Here is a 21,236-nt window from a genome sequence, read left to right on the forward strand (position 1 = left end):
AATGTCCTGTGAAGTGATTCCAGTTCTAAGATACTGTCTGCGGGGCACTCTCCTCAGCCGGTGAGACAGACGAAAAGGCCACATTATGGTCAGTCGGCAACACTGCAGCTCTCTACAGAAGGCAGCATCATTCGGAGGAAGAGGTCCGAGGCCGGCAGCTGGGGACAGGCAGGCGTCTGTTCCCGCTCTCCCACTAACTGGCGAAGTGACCTTGGGTGTGACCCTTTGCACCTCTGCCCACATTAGAGAGCAGATCCCCACTTGGAGATTCTCATAAAGGGGACTTTCTCAAGCAGTGTCTGAGGTCCCTTAATTCTGTGTGTGTATGTGTGTGTCTGTTAAAAAATGAACCATAACTTGGACAACTACTGTGGCATTTCCCTGGTGATTCCATCGTGATGTAGAACCTCATCAGATTTCCTGTCTGGATCCCAGTCGCTTGGGACTAGGGTATCAGGGAATGCTGGGTAGGAGAGGGACCCCCATGAGGGCAGATCAGAGTGAGCAAAGACCTGGCGATGGAGGAAAACAGAATTTGGCAAGGACGTGTGCAGGGGAACAGGGACGAACGGGGCTGGGGATTATGACTGGCCTCACATCTTCAGGAGCTTAGACTTAATTTGGTAGAAATGGGGTCCATGAAGGATGCTGAATGGGAGTGTGGCACGGTTAGGGTGCTTCCAGGGGTAATCAAGTGTGGCTTCAGAAGCGAGGAGCACAGAACTCTGGGAGGCAAAGGTGTGAATCAGAAGCGATGCGCTGCCCAGGGGTGGACTAAGGAATCAACAGTGAGTGATGGGGTTTCGGGTAACTTTACTTTCTTTACCTGTTGTATCTTTTTCTTTCTCTTTTTTATTTTATTTTTTTTTTATCCTCACCCGAGGACATTTTTCCATTTTTTGTTCAGGTAGAGTGGGAGGGAGAGAGAGGAACAGAGAGAGAGGAGAGAAACATCGATGTGAAGGGACACATCGAGTGGCTGCCACCCGCACGACCAACCAGAGCCGGGAACAAACTTCAACAGAGGTACGTGCCCTTAGCGGGAACCGAACCCAGGTCTCTCCAGACCGCAGGCTGACGCTCTAACCGCTGAGCCAAACCAGCCAGGGCTCTTTCTCTTTTTAAAAAGATCGTGTGTGTGTGTGTGTATACATATAATATATTATATATGATAATTAGAAAAGATCATAAAAATAGATGCCAGAATTATTAAAAGACAGAAACACTGATATTCTCCAAGCAAACAATTTCAAAGATGACATAGTGTTTCAACCTTGAAATTCAAAGAGGTAAAAATATTCCCAATCGATCCATCTGTTTTCTTGTAAAGTAACTGCTGAAATGAAGGAACACAGAACACAGGCCTTCCGCCAGTGGTCACTCACAAAAATATAGAGAGGGTCATAATCCGGAGACATGGCTAGGGCCTCGGGTGGTTTCATGTTCAAGGCTGAGGTCTTGCCAGGGACCTGAGGGGTGACGTCCTGCTTTGGCAGGGCTATCACGGTGGTGGCTTCATCCTGTGCAGGACCAAGAGCAGGGCGTTAGTGTTGATGCCAGGACAGGAGGGGAAGGTGAGGGCACTTCCTGAGGTGGGGTTGTTACCTCAGCTCCTTGCTTCAGGGCTCGGGCAAGCTTTTGAGGTCTGTAGCTGGTGGAAGACCTCTGCATCAAGAATGGCTGGTACCCCTTAATTCTGTACAGCTGGGGAACCTGGGGGTGAAACAAGATGACTGACTGAGTATCCTGAAAAGCTTGTGAGCATTTGCAGCGGTTCTCAACCTGTGGGTCGCGGCCCTTTGGGGGTCGAACGACCCTTTCACAGGGGTTGCCTAAGACTTAACAGTAGCAAAATTACAGTTATGAAGTAGCAACAAAAATAATTTTATGGATGGGGGTCACCACAACACGAGGACTGTAATAAAGGGCCGCGGCGTTAGGAAGGTTGAGAACCACTGCTTTAGAGAGATCTGCTCTCACAACAGCCCTTTGAGCTGCCTGAGGGTAAAAGAAAAATAAGCCCCGCCCGGGGCCAGCGGGCCTTGGCAATGTTAGTGCCCAGCGCAGAAGAGACCCGATGCCGGTCCCGAGCCCTGCCCGGTGCCAGCACACAGGACGCTCAGTTACTCTCCAACACATGTGGCCTAAATGCAGAGATACCCCAAATGCTGGTTGGTAAATTGAAAATATTTATATTTTCAAAATCAGAAGTGTCATATGTACTCAAAAAAGACTGACTACCTTCATTCACTTCATCTTGTGCTTTTTCTTACAGTATCTAATGTGTATAGTGCGGGTAGCCTCATGTACGCATAATATGTGGCATTTCCACAGAATGAGTAAGGACCCTGGTTCCCATAAGCCACCCTGGGAAAACAGAGTCTGTTATACTTCACACATACCATAAAATAACAGCAGAAAAGTATACACAGTATGCTACACAGTATAATCCATAGTAGAGCCAACTCATGAAACAGTGTAATTCAAATTCAAGAATATTCATAAGCAACCTAATTAACTAATACCCTATGACGGGTCTAACCTGCAGGTTGAAGTAGGAATGACTGTGCTTGACTTGAATTTCTGAAGATTTAATTGGGACTGGTCCAAGGCCAACAGGAGCCTAAAATGTGAAAATTCATAAATTGACACAGAATCAACATTGAGCAAAAGTGCTTCTTTTCTGTACACTTTGAACATTAAATGAGCAGTTCTTTTCTTAAAGTAAACAACCCTTTCTGCAACCGTGGTTGCTACTGGATGTGTGGGGGCCCGGAGGCAGCGCTGGCCGCCCCCTCCTTGTCTCCCAGCGATGTGCCTCTTCCTTTTCATTTCCTACTGTTGTGGGTGCTGCAATGTGCCACCCAGAACCCCCTTTCGCTCGAAGGTTTCAGTCCCCCGGCAGCGAAAAGTCCTGTTCATACAAACAACTCTCAGGGGTCAGCCCTCTTCAGGAGGTGCCCTGGCGGAAGCAGCTGCCTCAGTCAAGGTCATGTGTCCCGAGGAGGGCGGCCCCCCTCCAGTGACAGGTCGGAGCAGGTGTCAGTGCTGGTTCTCGCACCTGTCCCAGCAGCACAGCGCCTCATGGATTCAGCTGAGGCCTTTGTCAAGAAGGCCCGCGGTCCTGCTTCTCTCTCTGTCCACCCCTGCTCCCGCCGCCTCCCTCCACAGCTGCTAAGCCCGAGCACTGCCTAAGAAACTTCCTGCAGGCAAACTGCCTCCGACACCGGAGAACCTGGAACAGCACCTGGCATCTTACGGGCACTCAGTAAACCGCATTTCACCCAGTCTAAGACAACATCACTAACTGGGCACGGGGCAATGTTAGTATGCCATCCATCATAAGACACCAATGTCAAAGATGCTAAACACTGGGAAAGTGATCTTAAAATTGATAAAATGCAGTATTCATGGAATGAATTAGAAAAATTCTTTAAAGGCAGGAATGCTGAGCAGTCTGTTTTTCATCAACTCTGAGCAGCAGAGAAGCCTTTGCAGAATTAACTAAAGAACCAGATAAAATGCATAAGCTCTGAACGATTCATGAAGGATGCGCTGGGCTCCAGGGCGCAGTGACGATCTCCGCCATCAGTTACTGGGCGCCAGATACTTACTGGTGCTGGAAAATCACAGATTTATTATTTCCTAGGAACAAAATATTCTGATCTTTTAAGTCATTTATTTATCTAATGCAGAAAACACATGGAATTTCTTGTCAGCCCTGTAGTTCTTGAGTAAATAAATCAACCTTCAGTGCTTAACACACATTATGGGATGCGAACGGCAAGTTTATTCTTTGAGACTAAAAATATTTTTTGCATATGCACTTTCAGTATCAACTTAAACACACTTTTTATTGCCAACTATGTGAGCACAGGCAACATGTTATTGCTGGCTGTGTCCCCATATCTCAGTTTGCTCCTCATATGTTGAAGATTAAAGAATTGATACAACGGAAACACTGCCTTGCTCATGGTGGATGCAATGTAGGGCTATTGTTTTTATTATAATGCATCACTGTGCCTACTGGGCAAGAGGGGTGAACTAATGGTCACGCCTCTTGCCCAAGGAGGGTGGCGGATTGTGAGTCTGATGTGTTCGAGTGTTGGATTCTGGGCTGCCCTTCTCTGGCCTCTCCATTTGCTCGCAAAGCAGAGGGGCTCAGCTGCGCAGGGCCTGCCTCCCTGGGCCAGGCCAGGTCCTCTGGGTTTCTCCGACTGCCTTCTGCTCTCAGGCCCGGTTCCTGGGCTGTTAGAGCAGGCTTAGTCCTCTTGCTGTGTTCCAGGCTGGAAAGGACCCAGCCCCGGCTATCAGAAGCTCTGCACAGGTGTGTCAGAGGCCAGGCAGGTGGCAGGAGATGATCCTTGGTTTCCCACTGGTCACAATTCCCTGGGCACAGGTCTCTCTTGGGAGCCCTCAGGAGGAGGCAAAGGGACTGATACTGTGGTGGGCCTGCCGTGGTATCTGCCTAACAACCATCTGATCATGCCCAGCCCCACCCCAGCCCAATAGCACCCACCAACTCATCGGAGCCCTGGGGAGGACTGTGGGATGGGAAGGCGAAGGGCAGCACTTGCTTGGGTGATACAGAGAACCGGCTGGAATAGTCATCTTGACTGACCCGCTGCAGAACGTATTTGGAGGCATTCTTGACTGTAAGGGAAAAACAAAACAGCACTTTTGGGGGCTTCTTAAGGCATTCTGATGTGAAGCCACCGTCTTCAGTTGCATATTAGTCATACGGCACTAGTGGTACCCGTCACGGGCCATTTCAAAGAGTACCTAGGAGTATAAGCGTACAGTTCCACGGCTAGCGTCTCCTTTGTTCTTTACCTCACCCCTTCTCCAAATTTTAAAAACGTGTTATTTTAGTTTTACTTCCAAAATGTTGCTTTCTGGGGAAGACAGGGAAGCCTGAGCCAGGTTCAGGGACTTGGGCTCAGGAAGAGAGGAACACTCTGGAAAGATCAGGGTCTGCCTGTGGATCTGCAGACGAGCCACAGGTTGGAAATCCATATTTTGGAGGAGATGGTGACGTGGTTCCCGGCTCCCAGAGCCGCTGAGAACGGGCCTTCGACAGTCTCAGTCGACCTGTGGGTTGGGAGTTTTTAAAAATAGCAAAGATAATACAAGATAAAAAGCCTTATGTGTAGATGCTAGGTCGAGATAAAACCAGACCCAGTCAATCAATCTATACGTGTAAGTGCCGACTGTCCTGACTCTGGTGAGCCGGCCAGGTAAAGGGACTTGGCAGGAGTGATTAAATTAAGGAACTTGAGTGAGAGGGGGAGGGTGTCCCGGGTGATCTGGGTGGGCCCAAGGTCGTCACAGGATCCATAGAGAGGGAGGAAGGAGGGCCAGGGACAGAAAAGGAGACGTGATGACAGAAGCAGGGGTCAGTGTCGGGGAAGGGCCACGAGCCGGGCGCGCTGGCCGCCTCCAGCGCTGGAAAAGGCCACGTTCTCCGCAGGAGCTTCTGGAAGGAACCAGAGCTGCTGCATCCTGATGTCAGGGTTCTGACCTCCAGAACTGTGAGATAATAAATGTGTGTTGTTTTAAGCCACAAGTTTGTGATTTATTATAGCAACCACAGAAAACAAATACATGTGATTTATGACAATATTGTATTTCTACGCAGCTAACTCATTGTAAAGAAACCGCGTGCTGTGAGCACTGCTGTCCAAGCATCGTGGCACTGCCCAGCCGTACCTCACCTTGTACTACTGATTGTCTTCCAAACAGGATCCTTTTCAATATGGTCTTTCTATCCATGCCATGGATAGCATCCAGCATTTTAAGTAATCGTTGATGAACCATGATCTAGAATTAGGAAGAATAATGATTTCAAATGATTAATTGGCACACGCTCATTTTCCCATTTACTTAAATTCACGTTCCCTGACCACAGCTAAAGGCTAGGGCCACCACTGTAAGTCAGCACTCACGCACACAGCGCACACTGCTGCGGAGACCGAGGCCACAGGGACTTCCAGGTCAGGGCGATGTTGACTTCCTTGAATGCAAAACGGTTGTCATCTAGCCTTGTCTTACTCAATTTATGAGACTTGATTTTTGTATATTTCCAGAGTGGAGAAAATGACTATTTCTGCATTTTTAAATTTGTTTTCAGTATATCTGAATAGCAATGCTCCCACTGTGTTGTTTTCAGAGTTGAAGAACAAACTAAATGGACAGTTCCATAGAAACAGGTCTGTGGATTATGGGCAATGCTAATGTACACCCCTGTGCTTTGATCTAAGAGTAGATGCCACTGCAGGTGAGTGCTACCTGTGCACAGATCTGCAGCGGAAGAGACCATTCATTCCATAATATACACTCTTTCTGTCATGTAAAGGACTCTTTCATTAACAAATACTATGAAGTGCTACTCTGTGGCCAGTGCTGTGCAAGCGCTGAAGATATAATGGGAACAAACAAATGCCAGCCTACACAGAGGTGACGGTTCGTGTGTGTGTGTGTGTGTGTGATGGATGATGGTAAACAAACAAACGAGATAAACACCATGAAGAAAATAAAAGAGAGTAAATGCAGGCTGAGAAGGCAGTGGTCTGGCCACTTAAGCAAGGAAGACCACTCTGAGCGGAGTGAGGGCTGATCTCAGACTTGGATGATAGGGACACAATGATCTTTGGAAGAGAGTTCTGAGCAGGACAAGTGCAAAGACCCTGATTCCGGAACAAAGGAACATGTTGAAGGGACAAAGAGAAATACAATATGACCTTGTAGCCTTGATAATAATTGTGCATTGGATTATTTTATTTATTTTTATTAAAATTATTGGGTTGACATCGATTCATAAAACCATATAGGTTTCAAGTGCACGACTCAACAAAACACCTCCTGCACACTGCATTGTGTGCCCAACGCCCAAAGCAAAGTCTCTTTCTGTCCCCACATCCCCCTCCTTTGCAAACCTGCACCTAAGTCCCACCACCCTTTGCCCCTGGCTACCAGCACACTATTGTCTGTGTCTAGAGTTTCGGTTTCTTTGGATATATTCCCAGAAGTGGGATAGCTGGGTCAAAAGACAGTTCATTTTTAAATTTTTCCTGTTTTTATTTTAGTTTTTAAAATATTTCATTTATTGATTTGAGAGAGGAGAGAGAGAGAGAGAAAGAGAGAGAGAGAGAGGGAGAGAGAGAGAGAGAGAGAGAGAGAGAGATATCCTGGCTGGAGAAGGAATTTACAACCTTGGCATATTAGGATGATGCTCTAACCCACTGAACTACCTGGGTAGGGCTAGCCATTTTTAATTTTTTGATGAAACTCCATGCTATTTTCCATAGTGGCTACACCAGTCTGCATTCCCACCAAAAGGGTTCCCCTTTCTCCACATCCTTGACAGCATTGTTGTTTGTTGATTTACTGATGATAGCCATTCTGACAGGTATATGGTGATATTTCATTGTGGTTTTAATTTGTATCTCTGAGTATTTTTTCATATGTATATTGGCCATCTGTACTTCTTCTTTGGAGAAGTGATTATTCAGGTCCTTTGTCCATTTCTTAATTAGATTGCTTGTCTTCTTGGGATTGAGTTGTATACATTCTTTGTACATGTTGAAAATTAACCCCTTATCAGACGTTTTATTGGCACTATGTTCTCCCATTCAGTGGGCTCCCTTTTCAATTTGTTGATGGTTTCTTTTGCTGTGCAAAAGCCTTTTAGTTTGATTAGTCACATTTATTTATTTTTTCCATTGCTTCCCTTGCCTGAAGAGATATATCAGAAAAAATATTGCTATGAGAAATGTCTCAGATTTTCTTCTAGGATTTTTATGGTTTCACGACTTACATTTAAGCCTTTAATTCATTTTGAGTTTATTCTTGTGTATAGTGTTAAGTTGGTGGTCTAGTTTAATTTTTTGCATGTACCTGTCCAATTTTCCCAATACCATTTATTGAAGAGACCGTCTTTACCCCATAGTATGTTCTTGCCACCTTTGTCAAGTACAAATTGACCATAAAGGCGTGGGTTTATTTCTATGCTCTCTATTCTGTTCCATTGATCTATATGCCAATACCATGCTGCTTTGATTTTATGGCCTTGTAGTATAATTTGATATAAAGTATTGTGGTACCTCCAACTTTGTTCTTCTCTCTCAAGATTATGAAGCTATTTGGGGTCTTTTCGGGTTCCATATAAATTTTTGGAATATTTGTTCTAGATCTGTGAGATGTGCCATTGGTATTTTAATAGGAAATGCATTAAATGTGTAGCTTTCTCTGGGTAGTATGAACATTTTAATGCTGTTAATTTTTCTTGTCCATGTACACAGTACATACTTCCATTTATTTGTATCTTCCTCAATTTCTTTCTTCCGTATCTTATCATTTTCTTTTACCTCTTTGGTTAAATTTATTCCCGAGTACCTTATTTTTGTGTTACAACCATTAATGGGATTGTTTTCTTAATTTCTCTTTCTGATGCTTCATTATTGGTGTATAAAAATGCCACTGATTCCTGAATATTAATTTTGTATCCTGCTACTTTGCTAAATTCATTTATTAGATATTGTACGTTTTTTTGTATGGAGTCTTTAGGGTTTTCTATATACAATATGTCATCTGTAAATAATGACAGTTTAACTCCCTCTTTTCCAATTTGGATGCCTTTTAGTTCTTCTTGTCTGATTACTGTGGCCAGGACTTCCAGTACTATGTTGAATAAGGGTGGTGAAAGCAGATATCTCTGTCTTGTTTCTGATCTTAAGGGAAATCCTTTTAGTTTTTGCCCATTGAGTATGATGTTGGCTGTGGGTTCATTGTCAAATATGGCCTTTATTATGTTGAGGTATGATCCCTCCATTCCCACGTTGTTGAGAGTTTTTATCATAAATGGGTGCTGGAGTTTATCAAATGCTTTTTTGCATCTGTTGATATGATCATGTGATTTTTATCCTTTATTTTGTTTATGTGATGTATCACGTTAATTGATGTGCAAATATTGTGCCAACCCTGCATGTCTGGAATAAATTCCACTTGATCATGGTGTGTGATCTTTTTATGTATTGCTGGATCTAGTTTGCTAATATTTTGTTGAGGATTTTAGCATTTATGTTCATCAGTGTTATTGGCCTATACTTTTATTTCTTTGTAATGTCTTTATCTGGTTTTGAAATTAGGATAATGCTGACGTCATAAAAAGAGCTTGGGAGTCTTCCCTCCTCTTGACATTTTTGGAACAGTTTGAGAAGAATAGTTGTTAGTTCTTTTTTGAATATTTGGTAAAATACACCTCTATAGCCATCCGATCCATGACTTTTGATTGTGGGAGATTTTGACTACTCCTTTGATTTCATTAGTTGTAATTTGTCTATTCAGGTTTTCTGATTCTTTTTTATTTAGTTTTGGAAGATTGTATGTTTCTAGAAATGTACCCATTTTGCCCAGGTTGTCCAATTTGTTGGCATATAGTTGTTTATAGTGTTTTCTTACAATCCTTTGCATTTCTGCCTGGCCGGTATGGCTCAGTAGCTGAGCGTCAACCCATGCACTAAGGGGTTGCTGGTTTGATTCCCAGTCAGGACACATGACCAGGTTGTGGGCCAAATCCCCAGTGGGGGGCATGCAGGAGGCACCAATCAATGTTTCTTTCTTTCTTTCCCTCTCCCTTGCTCTCTCTCTAAAATCAATAAAAAACAAAAACAAAAAACCAATCCTTTGTATTTTTGTGGTGTCAGTCTTTCATTTCTGCTTTTATTTGGTCCTCTCTCTTTTTTCTAGATAAATCTGGTTAAAGGTATGTCAATCTTGTTCATCATTGCCAAGAACCAGCTCTTGATTTCATTGATGTGTGTGTGTGTGTGTAGACACACACATACACATATTTTTTTTAGTCTCTATGTCATTTATTTCTGCTCTAATCTTTATAATCTCTTTCCATCTACTTACTCTGGGCTTTCTTTGTTGTTCTTTTTCTAGTTCTTTTAGGTGTGAGGTTAGATTGTTTATTTTAGATATTTTTTGTTCTTGAGGTAGGCCTGTAACGCTATGAACTTCCCTCTCTGGACAGCTTTCTCTGTGACCCATAGATTTTGCGTTGTTGTGTGTTCATTTTCATTTGTCTCCAGGTAACTTTTGATTTTCTTCCTTGATCTCATTGTTAACCCGTTCATTGTTTAATAATGTTATGTAGCCTCCATGTGTTTGAATGTTTGTCAGTTGTTTTATTGTAATTGATTTCTAGTTTTATACCATTATGGCCAGAGAAGATGCTTGATAAGATTTCAGTCTTCTTAAATTTATTAAGACTTGTTTTGTGTCCTGACATGTGATCTGTCTTTGAGAATGTTCCATGTGCACTTGAGAAGAATGTATATTCTGCTGCTTTGTGATGAAATGTTCTGTAAATATCAATTAAATCCACCTGATCCAGTTTGTCATTTAAGGTTGCTGTTGCCTTGTTGATTTTTGTCTGCAAGTTCTATCCATTGATGTCAGTGGAGTGTTAAAATCCTCTACTATGACTGTATTGCTGTTGATCTCTCCATTAATGTCCACCAGATTTTCTTTATATATGTAGGTACTCCGATGTTGGGTTTATATATGTTGACAAGGGTTATATGCTCTTGTTGAACTGATCCTTTTAGTATTATGTAGTGATCTTCGTCTCTTGTTATGGCCTTTGTTTTGAAGCCTATTTTGTTTGATATAAGGATTGCTACCCCCGCTTTTTTTTAAAATTTCCATTTGCATGGAATAATTTTTTTTAATGTTTTATTTATTTATTTATTTATTTTTTAAATCTTTATTGTTGAATGTAAAATGCATTACAGATGTTCCACATTTTTCCCCCATTGACCTCTCCTCCCGACTCCCGCCCCCCCTCCTGCCTTTTCCCACACTATCGTCTGTGTCCATTGGTTATGCATATAAGGTCTTTGGTTTATCTCTTCCCACCCCCACCCCTTTCCCTTTGAGGTTTGTCAGTCTAGCAATGAATTTGTACTTCTTAATCTCTTCACCTTTTTCACCCATTCCCCCAACCCCCCTCCCAACTGTAAACCAACAAAATGTTCTCGGTATCTATGAGGATGTTTCTGTTCTACCTGTTCATTTTGTTTGTAGATTCCATTGTTGATAGATATGTATTCATTGCCATTTTGTTTGTTCATATATTTTATCTTTTTCTTCAAAAAGACCCTTCATCATTTCATATAATACTGGTTTGGTGGTGATGAACTCCTTTAACTTTTTCTTGTCTGGGAAACTCTTTATATGGCCATCGATTCTAAATGACAGCTTTGCAGGACAGAGTAATCTTGGTTGTAGGTTCTTGCTTTTCATCACTCTGAATATTTCTTGCCACTCCCTTCTGGCCTGCAAAGTTTCTTTTGAGAAATCAGCTGACAGCCTTATGGGAACTCCCTTGTAGGTAACTGGCTGCCTTTCTCTTGCTGCTTTTAAGATTCTCTTTTTGTATTGAACCTTTTGCATTTTGATGATGATGTGTCTTGGTGTGGGCCTCTTGGGGTTCATCTTGTTTGGGACTCTCATGCTTCCTGGACTTCTATGTCTGTTTCCTTCACCAAGTTAGGAAAGTTTTCTGCCATTATTGTTTCAAACAGGTTTTTGATTTCTTGTTCTCGCTCTTCTCCTTCTGGCACCCCCAAGATGCAAATGTTGGCACGCCTGAAGTTGTCCCAGAGGCTCCTTACACTATCCTCATTTTTTTTGGTTGTGATTGGGCATTTTTTGCTTCCTTATATTCCAAATCGATGGTTTGCTCCTTGGATTTACGTACTCTATTATTGAAGCTGTGTAAATTATTCTTTATTTCAGTTAATGCCTCCTTCAATTCTGACTGTGCATCCAAGATTTCTGACTGGTCCTTTTTTATGCTCTTGAGGCCCTCTCTAAGTTCACTGAGGTTCTCACTAAGTTCATTGAGCATCCTTATAAGCAGTATTTTGAACTCAGCATCTGTTAGGTTGCTCATCTCCATTTCGCTTAGTTCTTTTCTTGGGGTTTTGTTCTGTTCTTTCATTTGGGACCTGTTTCTTTGTCTCATTTTGCCTGCCTCCCTATGTTTGTTTCTGTGTATTACTTAACGAGCGGTATGGGGCTAGCTGAGACCAGATGCTGCTTGTTTCAACGAATTTAGGAAAAACCTGAAGCAGGATCCAAGACAGGTCAATCTTATGGTTAAGCATGTGGCAACAGATTGGGTGGGCCTGAAAGTTGGGTGGGGCGGGGCCTCAGGGAGTCACCAGGGTGGGGCTACCAGTGTGAACCAGGTTGCTGGAGTCCTAGATATGGCGACTGTCTGCCGCCGCAGGGAAGGGCTCACCAAAGGAACAAAGGCCTCTGACAGCACATTTGTCCTGGAGAAAGCCCCCTCTCCAGCCCTCGCTCCAGTGCCAAACAGCTCAGTTCTTCCCTGTATGTCTCTGGAGCCCCTGGAGCTGCCGCCCCTCCAAGCTTAGAGGGAGTGAGTCCGATAAGTTCGTGCGCGGGCCCTTTAAGGAGCTGCCTGGGGCTCCAGCCGCGTCAGCTCCCCTGAGCCTCAGTTCCCGCTGGTTTTTCCAGCCAGAAGTGATGGGGACTTCTCTTCCTGGCACTGGAACCCTGAGCAGGGCACCTGGTGTGGGAAGGGGACCACTCAGTCCTCAGGAAGGACCTTCCCAACCAAGGTGTCCTCCTGATTTTTATCCGCCACATGTGGGTGTGGGAACAGCCTGCTGCGCTGCCGCCACCCCGCTGCCCCGCTGCCCCTTGCGCCTCCGCCCCTTCTACCAGTCTGGATGTGGCTGCTGCTTTAATTCCGTAGTTGTAGAACTTCCCTTCAGCTTGATTTCAGGCGGTTTTGAATGATGGTTGTTCTGTAGTTTAGTTGTAACTTTGATGTGGTGTGGGAGGACAGATACCATGTTCACCTACCCCGCCATCTTGACCGGAAGTCCCGCATGGAATAATTTTTACATCTCTTCACTTTCAGTCTGTGTGTACCTTTTGTTCTGAGGTGGGTCTCTTGTAGATAGCGTATATGTGGGTCATGTTTTCTTATCCATTCAGCTATCCTTTGTCTTTTGATTTGAGTATTTAATCTATTTACATTTATGGTTATTATTGATAGGTACTTATTTATTACCATTTTATTCTTTATACCTATGCTCCTCTCTCTCTCCATTTCCTTTATTTTTCCTTTCTTCTTCTTAAAGCAGTCCCTTTAATATTTCTTGAAATACTGATTTGGTGGTAATAGAGTCCTTTAGCACTTTTTTCTTTGGTCTGGGAAGTTATTTCACCTTCAATTCTAAGTGATAGCTTTGCTGAATAGAATAGTCTTGGTTGTTGATTCTTGCTTTTCATCATTTTGAATATTTCACGCCTGAAGTGTTTCTGTTGAGAACTCCACTGACAGATTTATGGGAGCTCCCTTGTAGGTAACTAACCGTGTCTCTCTTTCCACTTTGACGATTCTCTCTTTGTCTTTTGCCTTTGCCTTTTTAATTATGATGTGCCTTTCTGTGGGCCTCTTTTGATTCATCTGGATTGAAATTCTTTGCACATCCTGAACTTGTGTGACTTTTCCTTCACCAGGTTAGGGAAATTTTCAGGCATTATTCCTGTAAACAAGCTCTCAATCCTTTGCTCATTCTCTTTTTCTTTCTGGCCCTCTTATGCTGCATATGTTACAACTGATGTTGTCCAAGAGGTCCTTTAGACTTTCTTCATTTTTAAAAATTACCTTTTTTTTTTTTTTTTTAGGAGAAAATGAACACATGGGACTACATCAAACTAAAAAGCTTCTGCACAGCAAAAGATACAATCATCAAAATGGAAAGGCACCCCACTGTATGGGAGAGCATAATTGCCAATGATATATCAGGTAAGGAGTTAATTTGCAATATATAGAGAGTGCTCATACAACTCAACCAAAGGAAGACAAAGAACCCAATTGAAAAATGGGCAGAGGAACTAAATAGACACCTCTCCAAACAGGACATACAAATGGCTAAGAGACATATGAAGAAATGCTCAACATCACTAACCATCAGAGAGATGCAAATTAAAACAACAATGAGGTATCACCACTCAGAATGGCCGCCATCAACAAATCATCACACAACAAGTGTTGGCGAGGGTGTGGAGAAAAGGGGAATCTAGTACACTACTGGTGGGAATGCAGACCAGTGCAGCCACTATGGAAAAAAATATGTTGTTACCTCCAAAAATTAAAAATTGAACTTCCATTTGACCCAGTGATCCCATTTCTAGGAATATACCCTATGAAGCCTGAAACACCAATCAGAAATAATATATGTACCCCCATGTTTGTAGCAGCACTATTTACAATAGCTAAGATCTGGAAATAGCCCAATTGCCCACCAGTAGACGAATGGATAAAAAAAGCTGTGGTAGAGACCACGAGAAAGGTGAGCGGGAACCGAGGCCAAGAGGCCCAGAGAGCCTGTCTGAACCAGAGAGCCCTGGAGAAAAGGGAGAAAACGAGTGGGAGGTGCGCACGCTGCCGAGCTCGGGCAGACGGGTTCAGTTGCCTCCAACACGTTAGAGCAGCGCCCCAGTCACTGCAGCTTTTCACCCTAGAGCTGTGCCTGGGACCACCGAGACCAGGAGCCGAGCCTTTGACAGAGAGATTTCCAAAATGGCGGTGAAGTGAATGGAAGCTACACAGACCATCTCCCAGGACCAAACTGGAATTACAACAAAAATAAAGTCAAATCATCAGGAAAAAGCAACAGAAGAGCAGCTTGGAGGACCATATAACGAGGGACACCGATCAATCCTGGTAGACTTGCAGATGCGCAAGAGGGGGTCTGGAAGCCCACAGACAGCAGTGGCCTTAGCTGTGAGCAGCGACCTCGGGTTAAAGTCCCAAGTGGCTCCACAGCACAGAGCTGGGACAGACACTAAAATAGCCACAGCCACTCACCTTGGGCTCTAACAGAGGGAGGGTGGACTGGACTGAAACTGTGTGGAGACACTCGAGATTTGGAGGGCACTCAGAGCTTTTGCTGAATTGCTGCCATGCAGGACTGTGGTCATCTTACTCCTTCCCAGGACTCTGGGGAGAGGCAGCAGCCCCTCCCTCAGAGATTCAACCTCACCTGGTGGACATTGAAATGCAAATTGAGGCTCACTAACAACCAGCATCTGCCCCAGCCTCCGGAAATCCCCTTACACTGAGCATCTGAGGGAGTTTTTCATTCAACTGAGAAGCCAAGGCTCTTCAGGTAACCTCGACTGCTAGCCTCCAGGCAAAAAACTACAGGATAACTGTACAATTCCTGGGCAAGCATTCTAACTAGGAAAGAAAGACTTGACAGTGTTGTTTAATGTGGGTCCTCCCTGGCTCATCCAAACCCAGGAGAGGGAGCCACAAACCACAGAACACCACACCCACAGGGAAAATTTGGCAGGCTCCAAAGCCCACTGTGATAGCTAAAATGGTGAAACACAGAAACAAAAGCCAAATGAAAGAACAAGAGACCTCTACCAAAGATGACATAAATGAGGTGCAGTTAAGCAAGTTAACAGAACTAGAATTCAGAGCAATGATTTTGAGGAACCTCAACAGCATGTGTAAGGACATGAGCACCATAAATAAAGACAGAGAAATGTTGAAAATCAACCAGTTGGAAATTAAAAACCACCAACAAGAAATGAAGAATGACATATCAGAAATAAAGAACACATTGGAAGGTCTAAACAGCAGAGTAGAGGAAGCAGAGGACCGAATCAATGAATAAGAAGACAGGGTAGAAAAAAATCAACCGATCAGAATACCCAAAAAAAAAAAAAAAAAACAATTAAAAAATAGGAAGACAGCTTAAGAGAACTGTGGGACAACTGTAAATGTAATAATATTCGCATCATAGGAGTCCCCAAAGAAGAAGAAAATGAGCAAAGCTTAGAAAATATATTCAAAAAAATAGGGACAGAAAACTACCCTAATTTGGTGAAGGAAGAAGGCATTCAAGTTCAAGAAGCACAGAGAGCCCCAAGTAAGAAGAACCCAAACAGGCCCACACCAAGACACATAGTAAACAAAATGCCAAAAATTAAAGACAAAGAGAGAATTTTAAAGGCAGAAAGAGATAAGCAACAGGTTACCTACAAAGGAACCCCCATGTGGCTTTCAGCTGACTTCTCAAAAGACACACTACAGGCCAGAAGGGAATGGCATGAGGTAATCAAGGTCATGAAAAACAAGGACTACTGCAAGACTACTCTACCCAGCAAGGCTATCATTCAAAATAGAAGGTCAAATAAAGAGCTTCCCAGACAAAAAAAGGCTAAGGGAATACACTAGTACCAAACCAGCACTGCAAGAAATGTTAAAAAAAACAAAACTGCTGTAATTAGCAGGAGAAATAGGAAGAAAAATATAACCACACTAAACAAAAATGGCAATAAATAAGTACATATCAATAATCACCTTAAATGTAAATGGATTGAATGCTTCGATAAAAAGACACAGAGTAGCTGATTGGATAAGAAAGCATGACTCATATATATGTTGTTTACAAGAGACCCATCTCACAACAAAAGACTCACATAAGTTGAAAGTGAAGGGATGGAAAATCTTCCAAGGAAATGGAAAGGAAAAAAAAGCTGGGGTAGCAATACTCATATCTGGTAATATAGATTTCAAAATGAAGGCCATAACTAGAGACAACGAAGGCCACTACATAATATTGAAAGGATCTATCCAACAGGAACATATAACCTTGATAAACATATATGCACCCAATATAGGAGCACCAAAATATATTAAAAATCTTCTGGAGGACTTCAAAGGAGAAATCAACAGCAATACAGTCATAGCAGGGGATGTCAACACCCCGCTGACATCACTGGATAGATCCTCTAGACAAAAAATTAGCAAGGAAACAGAGACTCTAAATGAAGCACTACACCAAATGGATTTAATAGATATCTACAGAGAATTATACCCCAAAATTACAAAATTCACATTCTTCTCAAGTGCACATGGGACATTCTCAAAGATAGACCACATGTTAGGACACAAACTAAGGCTCTACAAGTTCAAGAACATTTAAATCATATCAAGCATCTTCTCAGATCACAATGGTATGAAACTAGAAATCAATTGCAACAAGAACATGCAAAGACATTGGAACTCATGGATGCTAAATAGCATGTTATTAAACAACGAATGGGTTACCGAGGAGATCAAGGAAGAAATTAAAAACTTACTGGAAACCAATGAAAATGAACACACAACAACACAAAATATATGTGATACAGCAAAAGCAGTTCTGAGAGGGAAGTTCATAGTACTACAGGCCTACCTCAAGAAACAAGATAAATCTCTAATAGACTAACCTCACAACTTAAAGAACTAGAAAACAAACAAAAAGAAAACCCTGAGAAATTAAAAGGAAGGAAATAGTAAACATAGGAGCAGAGATAAATAACATAGAGACCAAAAAACCAAAAACAATTCAAAGGATAAATGAAACAAAGAGCTGGTTTTTTTAAAAGATAAACAAGATTGATGGACCCTTAGCTAGACTCACCAAGAAACAAAGAGAGAGAACTCAAATACACAAAATCAGAAATGAAAGAGGAGAAGGAACAACTGACACCACAGAAATACAAAAGTACAACAACTACTACGAACAATTATATGGCAACAAATTCGACAATCTAACCGAAATGGACAAATTTCAAGAAACACAGTCTCCCAAAACTGAACTGGGAAGAGAAAGAAAACTTGAACAGATCAATAACAACTAAGGAAATTTTAGAAGTAATCAAGACTCTCCCAGCAAACAAAAGTCCAGGCCAGGATGGCTTCACGGAGGAGTTTTACCAAACATTCAAAAAAGAACTAACACTCATTCTCCTCAAACTATTTCAAAAAATTCAAGAAGGAAGACTTCCAAACTCGTTTTATGAGGCCAGCATAATTCTAATTCCAAAACCAGAAAAAGACATTACAAAGAAAGAAAATTACAAGCCAATATCCCTGATGAACATAGATGCCAACATCCTGAACAAAATACTAGCAAATCGAATCCAGCAATACATCAAAAAAAGTATTCACCATGACCAAGTGGGATTCATCCCAGGGATGGAAGGCTGGTACAATATTCACAAATCCATAAATGTGATACACCACATATAAAATTAAGAATAAAAACCACATGGTCATATCAATAGATGCCGAATAAGCCTTTGACAAAATCCAGCATCCATTTCTGATAAAAACACTCAGCAATGTGGGAATAGAGGGATCATATCTTGACATAATAATGGCCATATATGAAATACCTACAGCCAACATCATACTCAATGGGCAGAAACTAAAAGCATTTCCCTTAAGAACAGGAACAAGACAAGGATGCCCACTTTTGCCACTCTTATTTAACATAGTACTGGAAGTCTTAGCCACAGCAATCAGACAGGAAGAAAAAATAAAAGGGTAAAAGGGATCTAAATTGGAAAGGAGGAAGTGAAACTGTCATTATTCACAGATGACATGATACTATACGTAGAAAACCCCAAAGACTCCATCAAAAATTTACTAGACTTAATAAATGAATTTGGCAAAGTAGCAAGATACAAAATTAACGTCAAGAAATCGATGACATTCTTATACACCAATGATGAAGTCACAGAAAGAGAAACTAAAACAACAATCCCATTTATCATCGTGGCAAAAAAATTAAAATACCTAGGAATAAACTTAACCAAAAAAGTAAAAGACTTATTTGCAGAAAACTACAGGTCATTGAAAAAAGAAATAGAGGGAGATATAAAAAAGTGGAAGCACATACCTTGTTCATGGACTGCAAGAATTAACATCATTAAAGTGTCCATACTACCCAAAGCAATCAATAGATTCAATGCAATCCCCATCAAAATACCAATGACATACTTCACAAAACTAGAACAAATACTTCAAAAGTTCATATGGAACCAAAAAAGACCTTGAATAGCCACAGCAATCTTGAAAAAGAAGAACAAAGTAGGAGGGATCACATTACCAGATTTCAGGTTATGCTACAAAGCCACTGTAATCAAAACAGCCTGGTACTGGCACAAGAACAGGCATATAGACCAGCGGAACAGAACAGAGAACCCAGAAATGGATTCAAGGCAATATGCTCAATTAATATTTGACAATGGTGGCAAGAGCATACAGTAGAGTAAAGACAGCTTCTTTAATAAATGGTATTGGGAAAATCGAACAGCTACATGCAAAAAAATGAAACTAGACCATCAACTTACACCATACACAAGAATAAACTCAAAATGGATAAAAGACTTAAATGTGACTCATGAATCCATAAAAATCCTAGAAGAAACTGTAGGCAACAAAATTTCAGACATCATATGCAGCAGAATTTTCACTGATACATCACCTAAGGCAACAGAAACAAAGGAAAACATGAACACATGGGACTACATCAAACTCAAAAGCTTCTGCACAGCAAAAGATACAATCATCAAAATGGAAAGGCAACCCACTGTATGGGAGAGCATCATTGCCAATGATGTATCAGATAAGGGGTTAATTCCCAATATATATAGAGTGCTCATACAACTCAACAAAAGGAAGACAAAGAACCCAATTAAAAAATGGGCAGAAGAGCTGAATAGACACCTCTCCAAACAGGACATACAAATGGCCAAGAGACATATGAAGAAATGCTCAACATCACTAATCATCAGAGAGATGCAAATTAAAACAACAATGGGGTATCACCTCACACCTGTCAGAATGGCCGCCATCAACAAATCATCAAACAAGTGTTGGCGAGGGTGTGGAGAAAAGGGGACTCTAGTACACTGCTGGTGGGAATGCAGACCAGTGCAGCCACTATGGAAAACAATATGTTGTTACCTCAAAAAATTAAAAATTGAACTTCCATTTGACCCAGTGATCCCATTTCTAGGAATATACCCTATGAAGCCTGAAACACCAATCAGAAAGAATATATGTACCCCCATATTTGTAGGAGCACTATTTACAATAGCTAAGGTCTAAGTACAGCCAAATGTCCATCAGTAGATGAATGGATAAGAATTCTGTGGTACATATACACAATGAAGTCCTATGCAGCTGTAAGAAAGATCTCTTATTCTTTGAAACAACATGGAGGGACCTGGAAAGTATTGTTCTAAGTGAAACAAGCCAAACAGAAAAAGACAAATACTACATGATCTCATTTATATACGGAATATAATGAACATAACAGTCTGAGGAATACGGGAGACCCAGAAACATGGAAGTAGGTTATAGACTGACATCCCTCAAAAGAGGGGGTGGTGGGGATAAGAAGAGATAAACCACAGAACTTATATGCATGTATGCATAACCAATGGACATGGACAACAAAACCTGGGTTGGGGCGGGGGTGGGTGGGTGGGATAAATAAAAAAAAAAAGATCAAATTCCTGAGCAATTTCTACCCCCAATGAAGGGATCTAGGCTACAGGACTCTGAAAGGTGATGATTCCATTTTTGCCCCTCCTCCCCTCATGGTCAGGAGGATAATTCTGTGGATGAACAAATCTGGTTGTATGCTGTTTCTCAAACCTACCTTGCTGCAGTTTTAGCTCCAGAAACACTAGAGAAGCAAACCATAGCCACGAACTGGTGAGCACAGCTGTCTTTCCCACCAGCCTCCCAAGGCTTCCTCCCTCCTGCACACACTACACAGCGGGTTGGACTGACCCTGGCGCTCCCAAAGCTCAGGCCGCAGGCTCTCACACGCCGCGTGAATGCCGAGTTACAGCGGGTCCCACAGGAGAGGGGAAGCCAGGTTTGCAGCAGGAAGCATTTATGCTGAAATATTTCTGGTCAACTGTCTGGAACTTTCAGCAAAAAAAGTGACCTAAATCTCCAAGGCTACAGTGATTTGTTGTGATCTATTTCTTTATTTAAAAATAAATATTCAAATTAAAAAAAAAAGTGTGGTACATATACACAATGAAGTCCTATGCAGCTGTAAGAATGAAAGATCACTTATCCTTTGAGACGACATGGAGGGACCTGGAGAGTATCATCCTAAGCGAAACAAGCCAGAGAAAGACAAGTATCATATGATCTCACTTATTTGTGGAATATAATGCACATAACAGTCTGAGGAATGGGGTAGTCCCAGAGACGTGGAAGTGGGGCACAGACCCAGAAGAGGGGGAGGTGGGGGAGAGAGAAACCACAGAGCTTATATGCATGTATGCATGAACAATGGACATGGACAACAAAGCTG

General features: G+C 42.2%; 1 protein-coding gene across 1 annotated transcript in view; it reads right to left on the reverse strand.

The window, feature by feature from the left end:
* CFAP221 (cilia and flagella associated protein 221) overlaps positions 1 to 21,236 on the reverse strand; it is a 131,456-nt gene that overhangs the window by 28,816 nt on the left and 81,404 nt on the right. Inside the window, exons 14-18 of the mRNA XM_036254841.1 lie at positions 5,715 to 5,820; positions 4,520 to 4,653; positions 2,543 to 2,623; positions 1,606 to 1,713; positions 1,386 to 1,520 (exon numbers count right to left, since the gene is read on the reverse strand). Of these exons, the coding sequence (XP_036110734.1) occupies positions 1,386 to 1,520; positions 1,606 to 1,713; positions 2,543 to 2,623; positions 4,520 to 4,653; positions 5,715 to 5,820 (564 nt within the window). The remainder of the gene's footprint in view (positions 1 to 1,385; positions 1,521 to 1,605; positions 1,714 to 2,542; positions 2,624 to 4,519; positions 4,654 to 5,714; positions 5,821 to 21,236) is intronic.

This window comes from Molossus molossus, unplaced genomic scaffold, assembly GCF_014108415.1.
Source record: "Molossus molossus isolate mMolMol1 unplaced genomic scaffold, mMolMol1.p scaffold_m16_p_11, whole genome shotgun sequence".
Classification (NCBI taxonomy): domain Eukaryota; kingdom Metazoa; phylum Chordata; class Mammalia; order Chiroptera; family Molossidae; genus Molossus; species Molossus molossus.